The sequence below is a fragment of the Megalopta genalis genome, chromosome 12, assembly GCF_051020955.1.
Source record: "Megalopta genalis isolate 19385.01 chromosome 12, iyMegGena1_principal, whole genome shotgun sequence".
Lineage (NCBI taxonomy): Eukaryota > Metazoa > Arthropoda > Insecta > Hymenoptera > Halictidae > Megalopta > Megalopta genalis.
The window spans coordinates 12259767-12277654 of NC_135024.1; the positions used below are offsets into that span (position 1 = coordinate 12259767).

The window sequence follows — 17888 nt, forward strand, 5'->3', positions numbered from 1 at the left end:
TCCATTAGCAGTGAAGTTGGCGTCGGTTCGAACAAATGCCACATTGACCAATAAAATCCGTTTACAACACGTAACGCGTTGTTTGCAGTTGCGTCGCCATATTGTATATTTAACGCGGGTTTACTGGCGCGTGTATGGGCTTTCTGTAACATTTTCTATCGAATTAAAGCGCGTGGATTAAAAACCGTCGTTGAATATCACGCGCAATGGATCCGGAAAAATTGAAAGTGGTCGAATTAAGGACAGAACTTTCACAGCGTGGACTCGATACGAAAGGCATCAAGTCAGTGCTCGTTGAAAGACTTCGTAAAGCATTACAAGAAGAAAATGCGAGTCGTAAGTTACGCTTATTTACTTCACTTTACAATCTCCCGTCATTCCAAGTATATCCACATGGATTCTTCTTCTCGTAACAATCTCCACATTCCCCCGACCCAATGTTGACAAACATTCGAATCAGGTGATAGCTACCCTTCCATCGAGTCTTGTGCCATGTCTCTTTACGATTAAACGATCGGCCAAAATGATCTAAATAGCGTCTTGATCATTACCAAACGTAGTAAACGATTCTACCGTTCATATTTTTTACATTTTCGGAGACATATACGCGAAAACTTTATATTCTTCTCATGTGTTTACATATGTTCCTGCGCGCGACGCTTCTTGAAAATTTTCTTTACAGTCAATCAATAATCTTCTTCCCGAAGTTCACTCTAATTGTCTGTACCACCTTCGATGTTATTTATCAAAATATTTAAATCGAAAATATACATTTTTCTCAGATGTGTTTTGTATAAATGTAACTTTGTAAATGTGTTTGTATTGTAGAAGAGGACGAAGGTAGAGCAAATGTCAATGCTGAGAACATACACGACACAGCAAATCAAGAGAATGATGAAAAATCAGAGTCAGCGAAGGTACCACAGACCCCGAAAAAATCCAGTAGACTGTCTAAAAGTGCTGTGACAGTAACACCTCGCGAAACTCCTAGCACAAAGAAACGAAGGACCTCTAGGGTTTCTTCATATTCCTCTAGGAAACGAACATCTCCAAAAAAATCGGATCAAAATGATATGTCCCGCGAATCGTCGCCTACAATATCAGAACCTGCTTTGCATGAAGAACCCATTATACCAGAGGAACCTATGCAAGAAGAAATTTCTTCTCAAGTAGAAAAATCCGATTCTTTGGAGAGAATTGATGAAGTAGAGGTGAAGGATCCACTGCTAGATGCAGAAAATGAAAGTTCAGATATAAAAGAAGTTGTGAAAGATACGGATGAAACAAAAAGTAGCAAAGTTGAAGCGGAAAGTACACAAGCACGAAATGTAAAGTCACCTGCGAAGTCTACGGTCACTGAAAATTTGTCGCCGAAGAAATCTGCTGTCAATGATAATTTGTCTCCGAAGAAATCTACTATCAATGAAAATTTATCTCCAAAGAAGTCTACTGTCAATGAAAATTTGTCTCCAAAGAAATCTATCGCCAATGAAAATCTATCTCCGAAGAAGTCTACTGTCAATGAAAATTTATCTCCGAAGAAGTCTACCGTCAATGAAAATTTGTCTCCAAAACAGTCTACTGTCATTGAAAATTTATCTCCGAAGAAGTCTACTGTCAATGAAAATTTATCTCCAAAAAGATCTATTGTTGCAGAGAATTTGTCTCCGAAGAAGTTACAAGAAAATAGAGATGAAACAGATAAACAGCAACAGCCTGTAGAGGCTACTTCAATAAAAGAAGTGGAATGTACAGAGACATTGGAAGAGAGTAAACATAGCGAAGTGAATGTAATAAAAAATGATGAATCAGAAACAGTTACAAAAGAAAGTAATATAGACAGTGTCGAAGAAAAAATCATTGACAATGACAAATCAAACGTAGAAACAACGGACAATGTGCAAACCGTAGAACCTATTAGTAATGTTAAGACTAGTGACATTCCTAAAACAGATGCAATAACAGACGATTTGCTCGATCAAAATATTGATGACGACGAAGACGATGATTCTAAACCTGAATATATTTCGATTGAAGATGAAAATATGTTATTAGGTGACGATAAAGAAACTGATGATATCAGTGATAATAAGCAGGATGAACAGGCATGCATCATCAATTTCTTATTTACCGTATTATTTTTAATAGTAGCTTGTCTTTTCATTCATTAATCGTTTTTTTTTATTTACATTTAAAGGATGTAGAAATGGACGAAGCAAAAGCTGAAGAAGATACAGATACAGATATGAAGGATCAAGATAAGAATGATACTGAAGGGGACAGGAAAAGGAAAAGATCACCCAGTCCTATCGAAGAGCGCGCAGATTCACCGGCAATGGAAATAGTTGAAAATGAACCCGAAATCGATGATACTGCTTTGACTTTATCGTGGTGTAGGTTTCAATTAGAATTGTGTTTCTTTAGATGGGAATGATGCTATAGCGAGATTTTCTGCTTTCAGATGATTCGGATTTAAACCTTGTTATTGACAAAGAGGGATTTTTTATGGCTACACCTATGCATAATGATGGCTTTTTACACATGTGGGCTGGTGCAAGAGCTTCGTACGGTTTTCTTCATGGAAAAGTTTATTATGAAGCTAAAATAGTTGATCTCTGTCCCATTGATGCAGAAAACGAGGAAAATCCGTACATACTTAGAGTTGGTTGGTCTACTCTGTATACGTCGATGCAACTAGGAGAAGAAAAATTCAGTTTCGGTTACAGTAGTATTGGAAAGAAATTGACAAATAATCAGTTCGAAGACTATGGACTTCAGTTTGGCAAAGATGATGTTATCGGATGTTACCTCGATGCAACATCCGAGGATAACATTGTTTTATCTTATACTGTGAATGGGAAAGATCAAGGATCTGCATTTAATATCATTAAAGCAGAGCTTTACGACAAGCCATTGTTTCCGCACATCCTGAGTAAAAATTGCAGCTTCGCTTGTAACTTTGGCCAAGAAAGACCGTGGGCCGAAGAAGTTTTGGAGGATTATATTTCAATTGGCAATATGGATTCTCAATCAAAAATCCCTGGTCCACGGAGACCAACCAACAAAGAGGAATGCGAAGTAATAATGATGTGCGGATTACCAGCTTGTGGGAAAACAACTTGGGCAACGATACATGCTGCTGAACACCCTCACAAAATGTACAATATTCTAGGACTTGGTAGCTTAATCGACAAAATCAAAGTACGTACTTTAAACGACTCGATAGATACACAATTCATTACATATTTCACATTTTAACAATATTGTTTCAGGACGCAGATTTGTCTCACAAAGAGAACAACAATGATCAATGGGAAGTCCTTGTCGACAAGTGTACACGCGCGTTAGATAAATTACTGGAAATGGCTCCAACTAGAAGGCGCAATTACATATTAGATCAGGTATGTGTCGGACATTTCACTTTTCCATTTCTTCAATAAATTAATTTAATATCTTATGAAATGTTTATGCAGGCTAATGTATACCCTTCTGCACAAAGACGCAAAATGAAGACCTTCGGTGGATATCAAAGAAAAGCGATAGTATTGGTACCATCTGAAGAAGAATACAAATCACGCGTTGTTAAGCACAAACCGGTTGAAGGCAAAGAACTTACTGAATCGATGTTGATGGAAATGAAAGGTTTGTGAAGATAGTTGTATACTCTACTTGATTTATATATTCTATCTAATGCGGTTATGTGTTGAATTTAGCAAAGTTTAGAGCTCCGGTCATCGGCGAGTCTTTTGATGCAGTCGACTGGATCGAACTCAGCCGAGAAGATGGTGACAAAATTATAGCAAAGTACAACAAAGAAGCAAAAGAAGCTGGTTATGGACTGCAACAGAGTAAACGTCCGCGAGTAGAAGAAAGACCAGAGAACTCTCGAGACAATCGTAACACGCGACACAACCGTGACAACCGTGATAGAGATTACCGCGACAGACGAGGCAACAATTGTAGGTTTCGTAAAAAGAATATAATAACGTAAGAGGGGAGAAAGGGTCTAAAGAGACATGGTTCACAGATTCGGATAGAAATCGAAATCCTGGCTGGCGAGGCGGTAGCAATATGGGTTGGAGAGACAGACCTCAAAGGAGTGGTCATATGAGGCACGGAGGAGGATATGGTCCATGGAGAGGACGAGGTGCACCCATACCGCTTGTACATCGTGGGATGGACAGAAGAGGCAATATGGATAGACGAATGGGGAATGATAGAGGTCGAGCATTGGTTTCCCGGCAGGGTGGTTGGGCTCCAATGGGGTAATTAGAATTCTGACCCGTTTAATTGTAAGATTGAAAATGTAAATCAAATAATACGATTTGTTATTTTTCAAGAAATTATTCAGGATCACAACAATCATGGAATCAACAAAGCAATTGGCAGAGTGGTAGTCAGAGCAGTCAAGGATGGGGGGGACAAAATAATTGGGGATCGCAACAATGGGGAGGAAGCTGGAAGAGCTACGGACAGAGCTCGTACAATCAACAGGGTTACGGTAACGGAAGCTGGAATAGTTGGAATCAGCAGTATTACAATCAGTATTGGGGCCAACAACAACAGCAGCCACAGCAACAACAGCAGTTGGGCGGTCAGACAACCACAAGTGGTGATCAAACTGTAAACAAACAATAATCCACCGTGATAAATGTCACAAGAGTGGAACAGTGAGGTATTATGAATGGTTGTAACTTTATTCCCGTTTAACTAATTTCTCAGTTCGAAATCAACAATTTTATACTGTAAAATAATTGAAAAAAAAGAATGAGAAAACAAAATATTGCCGGAAGAAATTCTCAAAAAAGAAAATATCCTTAATACTATTCCGGTTTACTTTTGCAGGCAAACACAGTGGATATTGTAAAAACTGCTTTAGCTGGTGATTCCACAGTAGGATATAGTCTCCCTCAAAAACCGTCAGGGGTATATGAAAAACAATATGCTCCTCGTTCTGGAGTGTCTTCATTACCAGAGATTGGTTTTGATCTCACACGCAGATAAATGGACAAACTTTTCCACGACAATATATTCACGATGATTTGTTCGTATATCGAACGATATACAAATTCCAAAGTTAATGCGGTATCATGAATCAAGCAACAATCTAGATTTGTCGCGTGAAGGCACCGTTACACATGCACCGTCAAACTCATTTTTGCATTGGAAAATGCAATATAACGAATCGAATTGTAAGCATTATGTAATTATAATTTCAGATTGATTTTTCTGTTGGAAGAGAAACTTCTTCGTTACAACGCAAATGAATTCGGATTACGTATGTATCTTTTTGAACGAACAAAAGGGGGTAATTTATAACAGTATAAACGTCTTGTAACGTCTTAGAACGATATGACCTGTTAAGAGAACAAAACGAGCATTGCATACGAGTATACAATTAATATGAGAATGATTGAAATACTTGAAACGGTATATCGCTCTCGGAAAAGAATCGTGTAAATATGTACAGATTTTCAAACGTATTGCACGGAACGTTTATTGGAAATCTATTTATACATGTATTAAGCGGAGTATCATGTAATAAGGGGAAAAAGAAAAAAAAATGAAACAGATCAAAGTTCTCGACAACACACGAGAGTGATAATGTATAATGATTTTGTCTTATCTTTCTATACTGACGACAGTGTTGTACAAAAAGAGAATATCGTGTCACGAATAAATTATTAGACTTGATTTTTACTTATCCGCGTTTTATTAAATGAGTCGAATTTTTGCAACGTTTATAAGAGTATATTTCACATTTTCCGAATTGAAAGTTCTATTTTGTAACTGTGTCACGTTGCTCCATGATCAAAAAATATGCGTTCGTTACCCAACGTACTTTCTCCTTCATCGTCCTCTTCCTTTTTTTGTCGAGTTGTGCCCCGTTGTCACGTATTTTAGCCCCCCTGCTCCCCCCATGCATTTCATTTCATTTTTATGGCTCTCGGTTGCTCGTTGGAACGAACCCAGTTACCAGCCAATAGTAGCTAATCATTCTATATTTTGTTCATTTCGATTTTAACAATGAAATCGTTCGCTCATAGTTACAGGATGATTGTCTTTTACCTCCTTTTTTTAAATTTTATGTACAGCGTATGAGACTTCGAATTAAGGTACCTTTCTCAATCATAAAACGGTATACATTTTATTCCTGGCAAAATATATTCGATCAAACGAGTAAAGATAATACTGGAAAGACGATTAATATTTCCCGCGGTTTGCTTTCGGCGTGTAGCAATAAAATTTGTTATTAAAGAGAAAATGATAAGTGTTGGTTGCAGTTGGAAACTGTTTAGTATAATGTCTAGAGACTAAGAGATCTCATGATTGCTGTTTAAGTTCTTTGTTTTGTATTGTGTAAATAATCCAAGATATTTATATTTAATGTTTTACGTTCAACGAATGAGTAGATTTTTTTCTCAGACGTTCGGTGTGTTTGATGAAATATTTTTTGCCAAGGGTGGTAGTTTGAAAAAGGATATGGTAGAAAGAAATAGATACGCAGAGGATATTACCACGATTCGAAGTCAGCCACGATCAAAATGTACTAATAATAACGAGTTATTGAACAAAATTAGTTTTCTGTTTTCTCTTCCGGTCGAATATAGAATAAGAGTATCAGCAAATTAATATTCGTAATCGGAGAATTTACTTGTTGACAAAAGTGTACAAACTTAAATCGTAAAAATAAAAAATATCTTCTATTTATTTGGAGTTTAAAGTATTTACAACCCAGATCGGATCAGCGCTATTACCCGCTAGAAATATCCTGTAACAGTAATTCAGTCTTCACGCATACTTAACGTAAATCGTCAACGACAATCGCTGACTTTTTGTTGGTCTACGGACAAGAATTTGTAAATTAATTCAACATGATTTACACATGAACGCGTTGCAATTTATCCGACAATATTTGTAACGCATTCTTGGAATCGCACGGGCATTTTGATCGAAGGGAGAGAACTATGGAACTTTCCTAAACTAGTACTGTACTGTTTATTTTTAAAGAAGCTGCATAAGTTCTATATCGCGTGAAAACTATCAAACGTTTTAAAATAAATTTTTTACCCTGCAAAAAATTTATATTAATTAAAAATATCGATATTGCGAATAATGATAGTTTCTGTTAGAGATTCTTTAAAATACGAACGTTGTGTTAAATAAAATTCGTAATTAATATAATTCGCACATTTTCGCTGAAGGACCAAATCATAAATTTCTACTCAAGTACAAAGATGTAAGTAACTTTCTTTTTCTTGAGCGATAACCCGTTAGACGGGGTCACATGAAATGAAACTAATTATAGAGTGTTATTACAGTACCATTTCTATGCGACAAAATATCTCGGATACAGTGCAGAAAAATGAAAAAAAAACCACGATGTAAACAAGACTTATGCGTATTAAATAGCGTTTAATTGTATGTATTTACTAACTGCATAAATGTAATAATAAATACGAAATCCTGCGTATATTCGTCGTTATAGCAATGATTAGCTATGTTCGATCCGCGATCAATAATAAATTAAATATGTTAGTAGAGTTTTATCTATTAATTTAAAAACCTATATATATATTACACTTAATTCAAATAACACTGGGCTTATGAAAAATATATAATGGTACTTTTGTGCAATAAAGCCTCGCATGTACGATTAGTTTCGTTCTTGTCGGTCTCTATATCCGCTTCTTTGCATGCGGCTGTAATCTATACACTCGCGCACGCGTATCGCTGCCTCTCGATCATTCGATCGCCAGTCAACGTATAATTTGTACACTTAAGTGTATACTATTTCATTACGAAAGAAATTTACAAATACTTTTATACAATTTCGCGATTCTAATTAGATTAGAATTCTACGAGAAGTAACAGTTCTGTGTTAGATCCAATTTCATAGATACGTTCTCTCGCGTTACGGCCAGATTCTCGATCCAAGTCGATCCGTTTTACGAAAAACAAATCCACCCCTATGTGTGATGGAAAGATACGTAGAATCTTGACGCGGCACAACAGTTCAAAATACTCTAGAGGCGATCGCGGATTATCTTCTCCTTGATTGTCGCGACGCGGTACCAGCGCGAAACGGAAGAAGCTAATCCAGGATAGCGAAAACGATAATGCTAGGAAACTGTAAAAGATTTCGTTTACATTTATAGCCGCCGTCTGAAATTTTCTACAGCTCCGCGCGTGTAAAAACAACATATAAAAAGATCCCGACCGACATGCTCTTTGTAGTGGAGCGCAGGATTCGGGGGTACATGATTAAATATGATACGAATGGACGGGTTGCATTAATAGTGCAGAAGAAGGGGACGCGAAATACTTTCTCGACGTATACCCTCACGAAACGGATCGAATGGAATCAATTGAATTCACGACGAAGCAAAACGCTCTCTCTGATTACAGACGTCTCCTCTGTAACGTGTTAACAATGGTCCGTATCACGTACGGACATCGATTAATGCCACATTATCGTTGCTGTATAATCCAATGTCACGGATTTAATCCACCGGGCCTCTTCCGATTCCGTCGGTTCCTCTCCAACAAGAACGACAAATCCAATGGATCTTTCTTGTTTGGCATTTTTTGAAGCAACCCAATTAAAATGTTGTTCAATCTCCGCCTTTGCTCTTCTCTCTGCGAGCAGAAATTAACATAAGTTGTCAAGGTTATGGTCAAGAACTGGAGAATAATAAAATATTTACCTGAGCGTAGGACGTCGCAGGTGTGTGTATAGATAAGATTTCGTTTGAGCGTCGTCTACCCTTGCTCGTAGAAGATTTGATATCCTTGCCGTGCGTTTTCGAGCTATCACTCGACTCCGACTTTTGATTAGAGTCGAGATCCTGATTACTCATTTTCTTTTTATCTTTGTTCATTTTACTGCCAACTTGTATCCCTTCGAGACTATGAGGCTATATAACATTTTGTGTGTATTAATTATCAGTTCTTGTTCACTTTACGGGGTGCATTACAGCTGCGATACTTACCAAATACGTTCGGTAATGCTTAATACGTTGCGGAAATGTTTCGAATGCGTATGGTTTCGTGCAAACCTGATGCCTAGCTCTGGCTACCTTGGTGAAAAGTCTAGCAGCACGGTCGACACGATACTCGCATACGTATGTGTGTTCTGGCGTAGATCCAACTGGTCGGCCTTCGTTCCGGAGAAAAATGGACAGAGAAATATATATGAAAACATAATTAAAACTTAATTAAAATAATTTAAAAGCAAATGAATGTCTGAAGGAGTAAAACCGCAAGTACCTTTGCAATAAGTATGGGGATCAAGAACCCAGCAACGTTCAGCAACCAAGTCGCATGGTACTGCTTCGTAAAGAGGAGCGCAAACTACCTCGTTCTCATAGAATTTTCGAGTGGGTTCATGGTAGGTCTCGTGAGGTCTCAAATAGTGGTGGCCGAAAACGAATCTCTCTCCCCTATAAATACAAAATGACATGAGCATCTATAAGAGTCTACAATGATAAAATTACCTAGAAACGTCCTTACACTGTGTTCTTCCAAAGCCTCTCGATTCTGAAGATGTCCATTTGTTCGTAATCAGGCTTTTGAATGGTTTTGTACGTATGTTTCTCCGGCGTATCTCTCAACACGTACACCGTGTCTCCTTGTCTGAGCTGCAGATCTCCCCGCATTAGGGTGACATAATGCTTTTTGCCTTCCTCCTCTTCGTCTCCTTCTAGAGGTATTTCCAAATCAACGGGACGCGGCTGGCATCTTTCGCATAAGTATGACTCGATACTGGTGTCGGCTTTCACGCAGTCACAGTGCTGCCAGACAAGGCAACGCTCGCACTGTATCATCAGACCTTCGTCCCTGTGTAGACAAGAATTTTCCATTTACTAAAATTGTTCATCATAGATTTTGCATTTCCAGTTAGCAGATTTTTAACTCTCTCACCTATGTAAACCGCATATACACCTAATAACATCCTCCTCCCCAGCAGTAGATCCTCTAGGGGGTAAGAATCCTTGAGAAGGAGGACAACCTATGGCCTCCGTTATTGCGTTTACGAAATCAGGTTTACTTCCAAGATACAATTTCCTTAATCTGGCCGCAGCGATACCTAACTCCGAGGTTCTACCGAAAAACCGGACGTTATTGTCGAAAAGTTTGATCATATCGTGGTCGAAGTGCTCAGCGGTTTTGTAGTGGCCTGTTCCAATGCATTGATCGATCGTAGTCAGGTCTATGGGGTCTGTTATCTTCTCGTAATAATCCGGTAACTTTCTCTTCGAGGGCAATGTTATGAATGGCGAGCACAGCAGTTGCCCGTTCTCATCATTGGCTGTTGCCACGACGCTGTATAAGTCTTTCAACACCTGAAAAATGAAAACCCGTTAAAGATTCTGTTCCAAACAAGACTATGTAACAGATTTGCTAAGTTCGTTTCATTCACCTTCGCCAGCTTCGCGGTTTTATGCACCTCTGGATCGTCTTGCGCTTGTGCCAACCTCCTCGTCCGCACCGTTCGCGTATTGGTGTTGGTCAGGGCAGTTAGTTGCGAAAAGAACGCGTCGGATTGGATTTTCGCATCGCCAGGACTCTTCTCTTTGAAGGTACCAGCGTTGCCGAATTTCGCCTTGCCGTTTTGCATTTGTACTTGGTTCACCAATGATTTCACCCGCCTCACCTTCTCTAAGTTCCTCAGCAGAAAACAGTGATGCTGTTGCGCGAAACATCGTTGTTGATGAGACATCGGCTTCAACGCAGGAGCGTGGAACAGACTCGAGTCGCCTACTTTTCGCGATTTGCAAATGCTTTTCGAGTTGACGGACTGCACCGCGTTCGATTTACGCACGTTCTTCCTTGGCCTGCCAACCGACCGTCTTTCTGTTGGTTCTAACTGAGATGGAAGGGGAACAACTGTTTTCGGAACTCTCTGACTCTTTCCACCTATAAAGTAAACGTGTATGTTTCAATTTAATTGACTAAACGGATGTTAAACTTCCTTATTTTGATTCAATCTCATTACCTATCACACCCCTGCAGGCACTGCTACCACACCTACATTCCTGTCCTTCGGATGGGTTGAACAAGGCGAAATTGTAATCGTAAGTTAACTCTTCCCCCGGCTTGATATCTCTGGAAGCGAACAGCGCCATACGGGGATGCCCGTGGACACTCCACTTCTGCATTTCGCAGTTAGGCTCGCAAGAGTGATTCACGAAGCGTCCGTCGCCTCCCATTCGGTGACCATCGATCACAAGACCTCCATCAAGGTGAAGACAATAGTGGTGCGTATCGTTTGCATACCTAAAACAATTTTACACTCTTTATACTCTAGCTAGGCGACCATGTATTCTCTTTACATATAGATATATTCTGTCAGTATACCTAGTCGCCATTCTGGACTTAAATTCCCTCTCGGACACGACCTCTCCCACGTACTCAAGGATGAAGACTCCTGATTTGATGGCCTGGTGGGTCCTCACGCCCCAACCTTTGTCCTCTGTCATGAATTTCTGCAAACCAGGTGCCCATTCGTGCTTCTGAATCTTCTGGTTCTCGCATTTGTCCCCGCATGGGCAGAGTTGTGGGGAACATTCGCTGAGAACCATGCGATTGATACAGTCGTCGCCGCAGCCGCTTTCCGGTTTGCATTCGCATGCTTGAGCCTCGTAGAGCGTGGTCGGTTTCACGTCGTAGTAAACGTTCATACGAATTTTCCTGTGCACAAGAAAAAATATAAATATGTGGTCTCCATCAGATACCGATCTTCCATTATAAGTGATCTTACTTGTAGTTCCAAGATGGTACTGATTCTCTGCCAGGCAGTCTGGACTGCGTGTGCAACCACCATAAATCGTACCGCAATTGGAACGACATCTTCCTCTGGCGCAAGAGTTTGCCGCACTGATACGAAGCCGATAGAAGAACAGCGGAACTCGCGTCGTTATCCATTTTGTGCTTCCTTGGAACCTCGACAGCTCCGCTACCACCACTCCTCGTCTTCGACTCGCAGTCCTTGCTGAAGTCCTGCAGGACTCCACCTTGCAGGTATCGTTTCTTCCACCTGGACTGTTTCTTCCTGGTATGTGTCGCAGTAGAGTTCCTCCCAGTCTCAAGAACATTATTATTCGACGAGTTATCATTCTCAGTATCGTAGCCCGAGCTGCGTAAACGTTTCACGTTTCTGGGCGCCAGGGTGCAAGGACTAGCAGAACCGCGTCGTTTCTTTTGGCTTCCATTCAATGGAACCGAGTGCTCGGTCTTGATATTCGCCTGAGCGACAGCCCGTTCAGGAGGATGCTTCGAGTTCTCTTCCAAGGTCTCCGCGGCGCATTGTTGCTGTTGCTGAGCTGCCTCGTACCTCTCCAAAGACTCCTCCAAGGGCGCGTTCTCGTCGTACGTCCTCAGATCCTGAATCTTCTCAAACTTCACGGGGCAGAACTTCTGCGTCGCGTTCTCGTCGCTATCTACCTCCACCAAGTCTTTCCTAACCCTCAGTTGACCAGCTCGAGACTCTGTGAGCTCGGCTGCGCAAGCTCGGAACGATCCCTCCCGCTTTGTCGAATCAGAGACTTCCAAAGCAAATTTGACTGCTTGCCCAACGCTCCCGTCCGTGGTGCGCTTGTCCAGGCTTCCCCCGGATGAAATTTCTCGAATTTCTGGGCTCAACACAGTCGGTTTGCTCTCTTCGATAGCATCTTCGACTCCTTCTTTGGATGAACTTCGGCCACCGTCTAGATCCGGATCCAAATCCGCATTGTCGTCGCTGGTTAGAGCAGCTTTTGTCGCTGTACCAGCCTCGCTCGCACTTAATGATCTTTTCTTTTTCTTTTTCTTCTTCAAGGTCGGAAAGCCGGTGCGGTTGATCGCTTTGCGCCGCCTCATCTTCTTCTTGGTGAGAACTAGCGCGGCAGCGGCTGTAGAGTTCAAGGGATTAGGCAGGTTCGGTGCAACGTTATCTCGCGGCGGTTTGCTCTCCCCAGCGGTCTCGTTGTCTTCGTAGCTCTCAGTTGCATTAAACTCCACGGCATCTGTCTTGATGTTCTTTTCTAGGCGAACGTGATCTGACAAGGACTGCTCATGCTTCTCTACCTTCTCTGTGGCTTGACTTCTGTCAGACTTAATAGATTTCTCGCTAATTGTTTTTTCATTCTTACCACAGTTTTTGTCGGCGGCGTGACTCTTTTTCAACTCGCCGACATATTTATCTGTTTTTTCTACCTTCCCATCAACTCTCTCCGACTTTTCAGCTCTGTCAGAGTGACTACTCTCAACGGGGAGCTTTGTCACCGTGACTCTAAGGTCCTTCACAATCTTTTTCTTCCGACGAGGCTGTATCTCCGCTTGACTGAGCGGTTTTTCTTCCAGGGATTCTGAAGAGGCAGTCGCAGATTTGTCGGGGCTCGAAGTCTCTGCGTCTCTGTGTCTCTTCTTCGGGGTGACTGGCACAGTGTCGTCTTGAGAAGAGGAAGTGGAACTGCCACCCCCGTATCTCGTGATCGCAGCCTCGATGGCCTCCTCTATGTGACTCTCGGTGCAATTGCTCTCATTGGCAGTTGGATCGCTGGAGCTCGCGTTCGAGCTTTGGGAGCTGTGAGGGCTGGAAACATGATAATGCCTCTTCTTCAAGGGCAGCCTCTGCTCATTGGGGTTCGAGTTCGCGGTCGCATTCACGCCACTCTTCGAATCGGTTCCTGCCGGCATCTTCTCCTTCTTCGAGCGTCTTTTCAGTTTCTGGTCGTCGCTCGACGCGACGTCACCTTTCCTCTTCTTAGTCAACTTTTTCACGCGGAAGATCTGCGGTAGCTCGGAGTAACCGACGCTCGTGTTGTTCCGACCCAAACTGCATGATCTGGCGAACTCTTCGATCAGTTTTTCCAATTCCTGAATTATGCATGGATCGATGCGGATCGGAGTCTTTGGAGGGCTCAATCGTCGTCGGTGCTTGTGATGATGATGGTGCTTATGACAATGATTGTGTATGGGTTGTGTGGCCTTGTCGCACTTGTTGCTCGAGCGCTCGACCTTCTCCGATTTGAGCACTTGACCAACCGGTAGCGAAATCAGAGTCTGGACTCCGACTCCATTCGTTTCAAACGTAGTTGATGTCCTTTTGCTATTTTTGTTCTCCTTTAGGACTCGCCGTGTCACTGGTGCAACGTTCTTCTTGAGTAGATTTTGCCTCTTCGACGTTGGGCCGGAGTTGTTTCTGTTCTCCTTTAGACTCCTCCTACCAGAGTTGACTGGTTTCCTATCAGCCGCGATTCTCTCACAAGAAGACTGTTTCTGCCGACGCAACGATATCGCAGCCCGGTTGCTTGCACCCGGCTTATCTTTCCTCATCTTCTTGCACATCCTACCATCGCACTGACTTGCATCCTTCCCGTACTTACTCGTTACAGTTCTACTTAGGCACTTAACGCGCGTGGGAGAACTTGCGTTGTTTCTCTTTCCGCTTATCCTCCCCTGCGAGAATTGTTTTGAAACGTTACAGTTACGTTTCTTTTGACAAACCGGCTTCTCTTTCAACTTCTTCGCCGATTCACTGCTTTCATCTTCCTTTTGTTCTCGGGACACATTGGTCTTATGCTGTGTCGACTTCGATTTTCCCTTTTTACTAGGTTCCTCCTTCGGAGTCTTTTGTTGTGGCGTTGTCTCCTTCTTCTCGTTTTTCTCCACCTTCTCGGTCTTCTCTATCTTCTCGATCTTTTCCACTATTTCTGGCTTCAGCCTTGGCCTGCCCGGTCCACGCGGTTGCGTCGACACTGTTTTCGCTGGTCTGCCGGGCTTCCGTTTGGGCGGATACAGGACTCGATCCACGTTCACCGCTGGTTTTGGAACCACGGTCTGAATCGGCGACTGTGTCGGAGCTGGTGGGCTCACAGGACTGATTGCCAGATGCAGCGGACTGTTGTCCACCGACTGAATTCCCGAATCCGGGGACACGTTCGAAGCGCAAGGATACTCGGGATCGTTCAGCTTTTTGTTCGCTTTGCTCCGTCTCTTCCGTGGTTCCGACAACAGAGCCGTTTTCTCGACGAACTGCTGCAATAAAGTTGAACTATACACAGGTACAGGATTCTGATCGCCGTTCTCACTCGTATCCGAGTCAGCCCCGAGCGACATTCGTTCTATAGCTTTCGATACCAGCCGACCGCTTTCCGAGTCCTCGAATCCGTCGAACGGAGCGTCCTCGTGCTCTTGATCCGGTAGGATGGCCGCTAGATCCTCTTGATTTATCTCCTGAAGAGGAGGATGCTGTTGCTGTTGCGGTTGTTGTTCCTGCTGCTGCGGCTGCTGTTGTTGTTGCTGTTGTTGCGGCTGCTGTTGCTGTTGTGTATTATTAGGCGAAGGCAGGCGACCCTCCGACGAGTCAGAGTCGTCACTGCTGCATTCCGATGACTAGAAAATGAAGAAATTGTCGGCAAAGGGCGATTACTCCTCGACAATCTATTTAGAATACAATCGTTTACCTTCGTCGCACAATTTGTTTTAAGTTTCTTCGTTAAGCTTCTCCTGGTCTTATCGCATCGCGTCTTTTCCACATCCTCTTTCTTCGGTCCTTTCATAGTGATCTTTAATTTAAGCGCACCCTGCAAGGTGAATGAAAGTTATTTTATAGTAGATAAATGTATAAACTAATCCTTCTTGAACGTACCGATTCGAAATTGGTTTCTTGAATGGAAAACGTTTGTTCGCTGCGCTCAGACGTGCAATCCGAATTTGAACCTGTATCTTCCTCTTCTTCGTCCCCACTGCTCTCGTCGTCTGAGTCAGAATTCGTATCCGAATAAGAGCAACTGCCTTCTGTACCACCAGAACTTTCGTCCTCGGAATCTGAATCTTCTTCGGAATCGACAGAATGTGTTCCTGTGTGAAACAAATATTTGTATTTCAGATTTCCAAGTAAGGATATGAAGCAAACTGATAAAAGAAACAGGTTGGATACCATTAGGTTCAGTGGTTGGATCCCAGCTACCTCCACCTTTTATGGCATCCATGTCAACGGTTGAAGGAAGTTCTCTTTCCTGCTCCCCATCGTTTTCTTCCCAGTTCCAGTTCTGTAGTTCTAACTCCGAAGGATGGTGAATGACAGCGCTCCATCCTGAATCACCGGACATTTTTTGGCTTATCTAACATCCAATAGAATCCAATAGAATACCATTCCTTATGATTTTGTTCGCTGATCAACTTCTTCTGTATTCTCATAAACCATGTCTCTCTTAAAGCTTACGATAGCTAAACCTTATGTGTATCGGTAACGCTCCCATATTTGCTTATTCATATCTGATGTTCCATGTAGGTGTGTTTACACTTTAGTCATAATTATATAGCTGCAACAGCAAATGCAAACATGTTCCCTTGTAGAAACAACGTTAGCAGGTATAGACAACTTGTTATCATGTATAAGTAGCCAAAGTTATGACAACAAAAGCAAGATATACTTGCAGGTAACAATACAAGAAGTCATTAAACCCAGTAATATCATAATATAGGATCTGGAATCATCTGTCAACTTTCCATCCGGGCCAATTTTGTAAAACTATAAATATCTAAAAAATGCGGAGCTTAATTCACCCAGATCCAGCAGGGCTTATTCCTTTTGCTGTACCATTACCTCCAAGCACATATTGGGTCAAGCTGAAAAAGAGAGCACAAGGTTGCTGTCATCAAAGTTTCCAAATCTTTCGAAACCCTTTACTGACCGGATAAGCATAATATTTCGGAGAAACAGAAACAGATGTTTGATCGGTATTTGGGTTCGAGGTGATCCAATTTTACATTACTCCATTTCGTACACGAGTGGGAGACGGGAGTGTTCGAAGCGCGGGAGATCGTTCACGTATAACCTCGTCGAGGATACGAACATTGACGGAGCAGAATCATGATCGTTGAAAAGTGGACAAGACTTTTCCCACGGCCGAATCGTCGGCTCCGAAAATTATTCGTAACGATCAGAGACACCGTCACCGAGGATCTGTTACGCGTCGTTGTACGTCGATGCGCGCGTATTTCGGGTACACGCGCGTCACTTTTGTGTACGCACAAACGGTAGCGACGATGGCAACGGTAACGTAATACGAATACACGCGCAAACAGCACACGAGGCGGAGCGAGAGACGAACGAATTTTATCCAAAAGCGATCGCTCTGTTTACATCGTCGATGAAGCGTACAGAGATCTCTCGAGACTCGAGAGTAAAAAGGAAAGGGAAAAAGAGAGATAGGCATTGACAGAGAGAAAGAGTGAGTGAGAGAGAGAAAGAGATATTGCGAGAAAGGAGCACAGGGAACAGTTGGACAGAGAAAGAGAGAAAGAGAGAGACAAAGTGTGAGAGAGAAAGGTAACGTAAGAGCAAGCAACTAAAGGAAGGGGAACATACAAGGAGTAAATGAAAGAGAGGGAAAAGAGAGAGAGAAGGAGAGAGACTAAGAGGGAGAAAGGTTCCAGATCGTAGAAGTGAAAAAAATAAAAGGCAAGCACGTTATTGTCGAAGCGAGCGCCTAAAGCGTGGTGAAGAGTGGTGAAGCGAGAAGTAGGTTCGTAACGCGGACAATGACAGACACGATACCCTGGGGCCTCCTCCTCCGCATCTCACGACACGCGGCCAAGGATCCACAGAATTCTGGATCGACGATTAACCAACGATATTCCTCAAGTTGCTTCGCCACGGACAGCTGTTTCTGTTTCTCGGTCGATGCGCCAGGTGCGTCGGCGACAGAAACCCGTGGAAACTCCCGTGTATTCAAGTAGAACTCAAATTGTCGCGCCATCTACCGTTACACATTTGCAGGCGGTTTATATGAAATTCGACTTTTTATTATCTACGAGTAATCGCTCTTTAATCACCGGAACGAATATTTCAAGTTGCAGTTCGCTATCGTTCGTGATCTATTATAAAAAGTTTCCCA

The 17888-nt window shown here is 42.3% G+C and overlaps 2 protein-coding genes across 6 annotated transcripts; one reads left to right on the plus strand and one right to left on the minus strand.

Moving 5' to 3' along the window:
- The first annotated feature begins 65 nt into the window (after positions 1 to 65).
- On the plus strand, positions 66 to 6711 carry LOC117222977 (uncharacterized). Its single transcript, XM_033475051.2, has 10 exons — positions 66 to 336; positions 829 to 2105; positions 2198 to 2393; positions 2462 to 3201; positions 3273 to 3401; positions 3474 to 3642; positions 3714 to 3959; positions 4028 to 4265; positions 4341 to 4675; positions 4846 to 6711. The coding sequence occupies exons 1-9, from the start codon at positions 207 to 209 to the stop codon at positions 4636 to 4638; spliced, it is 3423 nt and encodes a 1140-aa protein (XP_033330942.2). The 5' UTR covers positions 66 to 206; the 3' UTR covers positions 4639 to 4675; positions 4846 to 6711.
- On the minus strand, positions 6686 to 17728 carry ash1 (histone-lysine N-methyltransferase ash1). 5 transcript variants are annotated; one of them, XM_033475049.2, is made up of 14 exons: positions 17549 to 17728; positions 15926 to 16310; positions 15635 to 15846; positions 15450 to 15569; positions 11765 to 15378; positions 11362 to 11694; positions 11000 to 11280; positions 10424 to 10920; positions 9925 to 10346; positions 9514 to 9840; positions 9271 to 9443; positions 8994 to 9160; positions 8709 to 8918; positions 6686 to 8640 (listed from the first exon to the last, which is right to left on the minus strand). In XM_033475049.2, the coding sequence occupies exons 2-14, from the start codon at positions 16095 to 16097 to the stop codon at positions 8497 to 8499; spliced, it is 6672 nt and encodes a 2223-aa protein (XP_033330940.1). In that variant the 5' UTR covers positions 16098 to 16310; positions 17549 to 17728; the 3' UTR covers positions 6686 to 8496. The 5 variants fall into 5 exon arrangements, with proteins under 5 accessions (XP_033330940.1, XP_033330939.1, XP_033330937.1 ...); XM_033475048.2 differs by having other exon boundaries at positions 16683 to 17728; XM_033475046.2 differs by having other exon boundaries at positions 15926 to 16617; positions 16683 to 17728.
- Between the last annotated feature and the right edge of the window lie 160 nt (positions 17729 to 17888).

Excerpts from the sequence above, each read along its gene's own strand:
- LOC117222977 (XM_033475051.2), top strand. The coding sequence starts at position 207 with ATGGATCCGGAAAAATTGAAAGTGGTCGAATTAAGGACAGAACTTTCA. Across the intron at positions 3,202-3,272 it reads GCTTAATCGACAAAATCAAA|GACGCAGATTTGTCTCACAA; the intron begins GTACGTACTTTA and ends ATATTGTTTCAG. Across the intron at positions 3,643-3,713 it reads GATGTTGATGGAAATGAAAG|CAAAGTTTAGAGCTCCGGTC; the intron begins GTTTGTGAAGAT and ends TGTTGAATTTAG.
- ash1 (XM_033475049.2), bottom strand. The coding sequence starts at position 16,097 with ATGTCCGGTGATTCAGGATGGAGCGCTGTCATTCACCATCCTTCGGAG. Across the intron at positions 11,281-11,361 it reads AAGTCCAGAATGGCGACTAG|GTATGCAAACGATACGCACC; the intron begins GTATACTGACAG and ends AAATTGTTTTAG. Across the intron at positions 10,347-10,423 it reads AAACCGCGAAGCTGGCGAAG|GTGTTGAAAGACTTATACAG; the intron begins GTGAATGAAACG and ends TTCATTTTTCAG.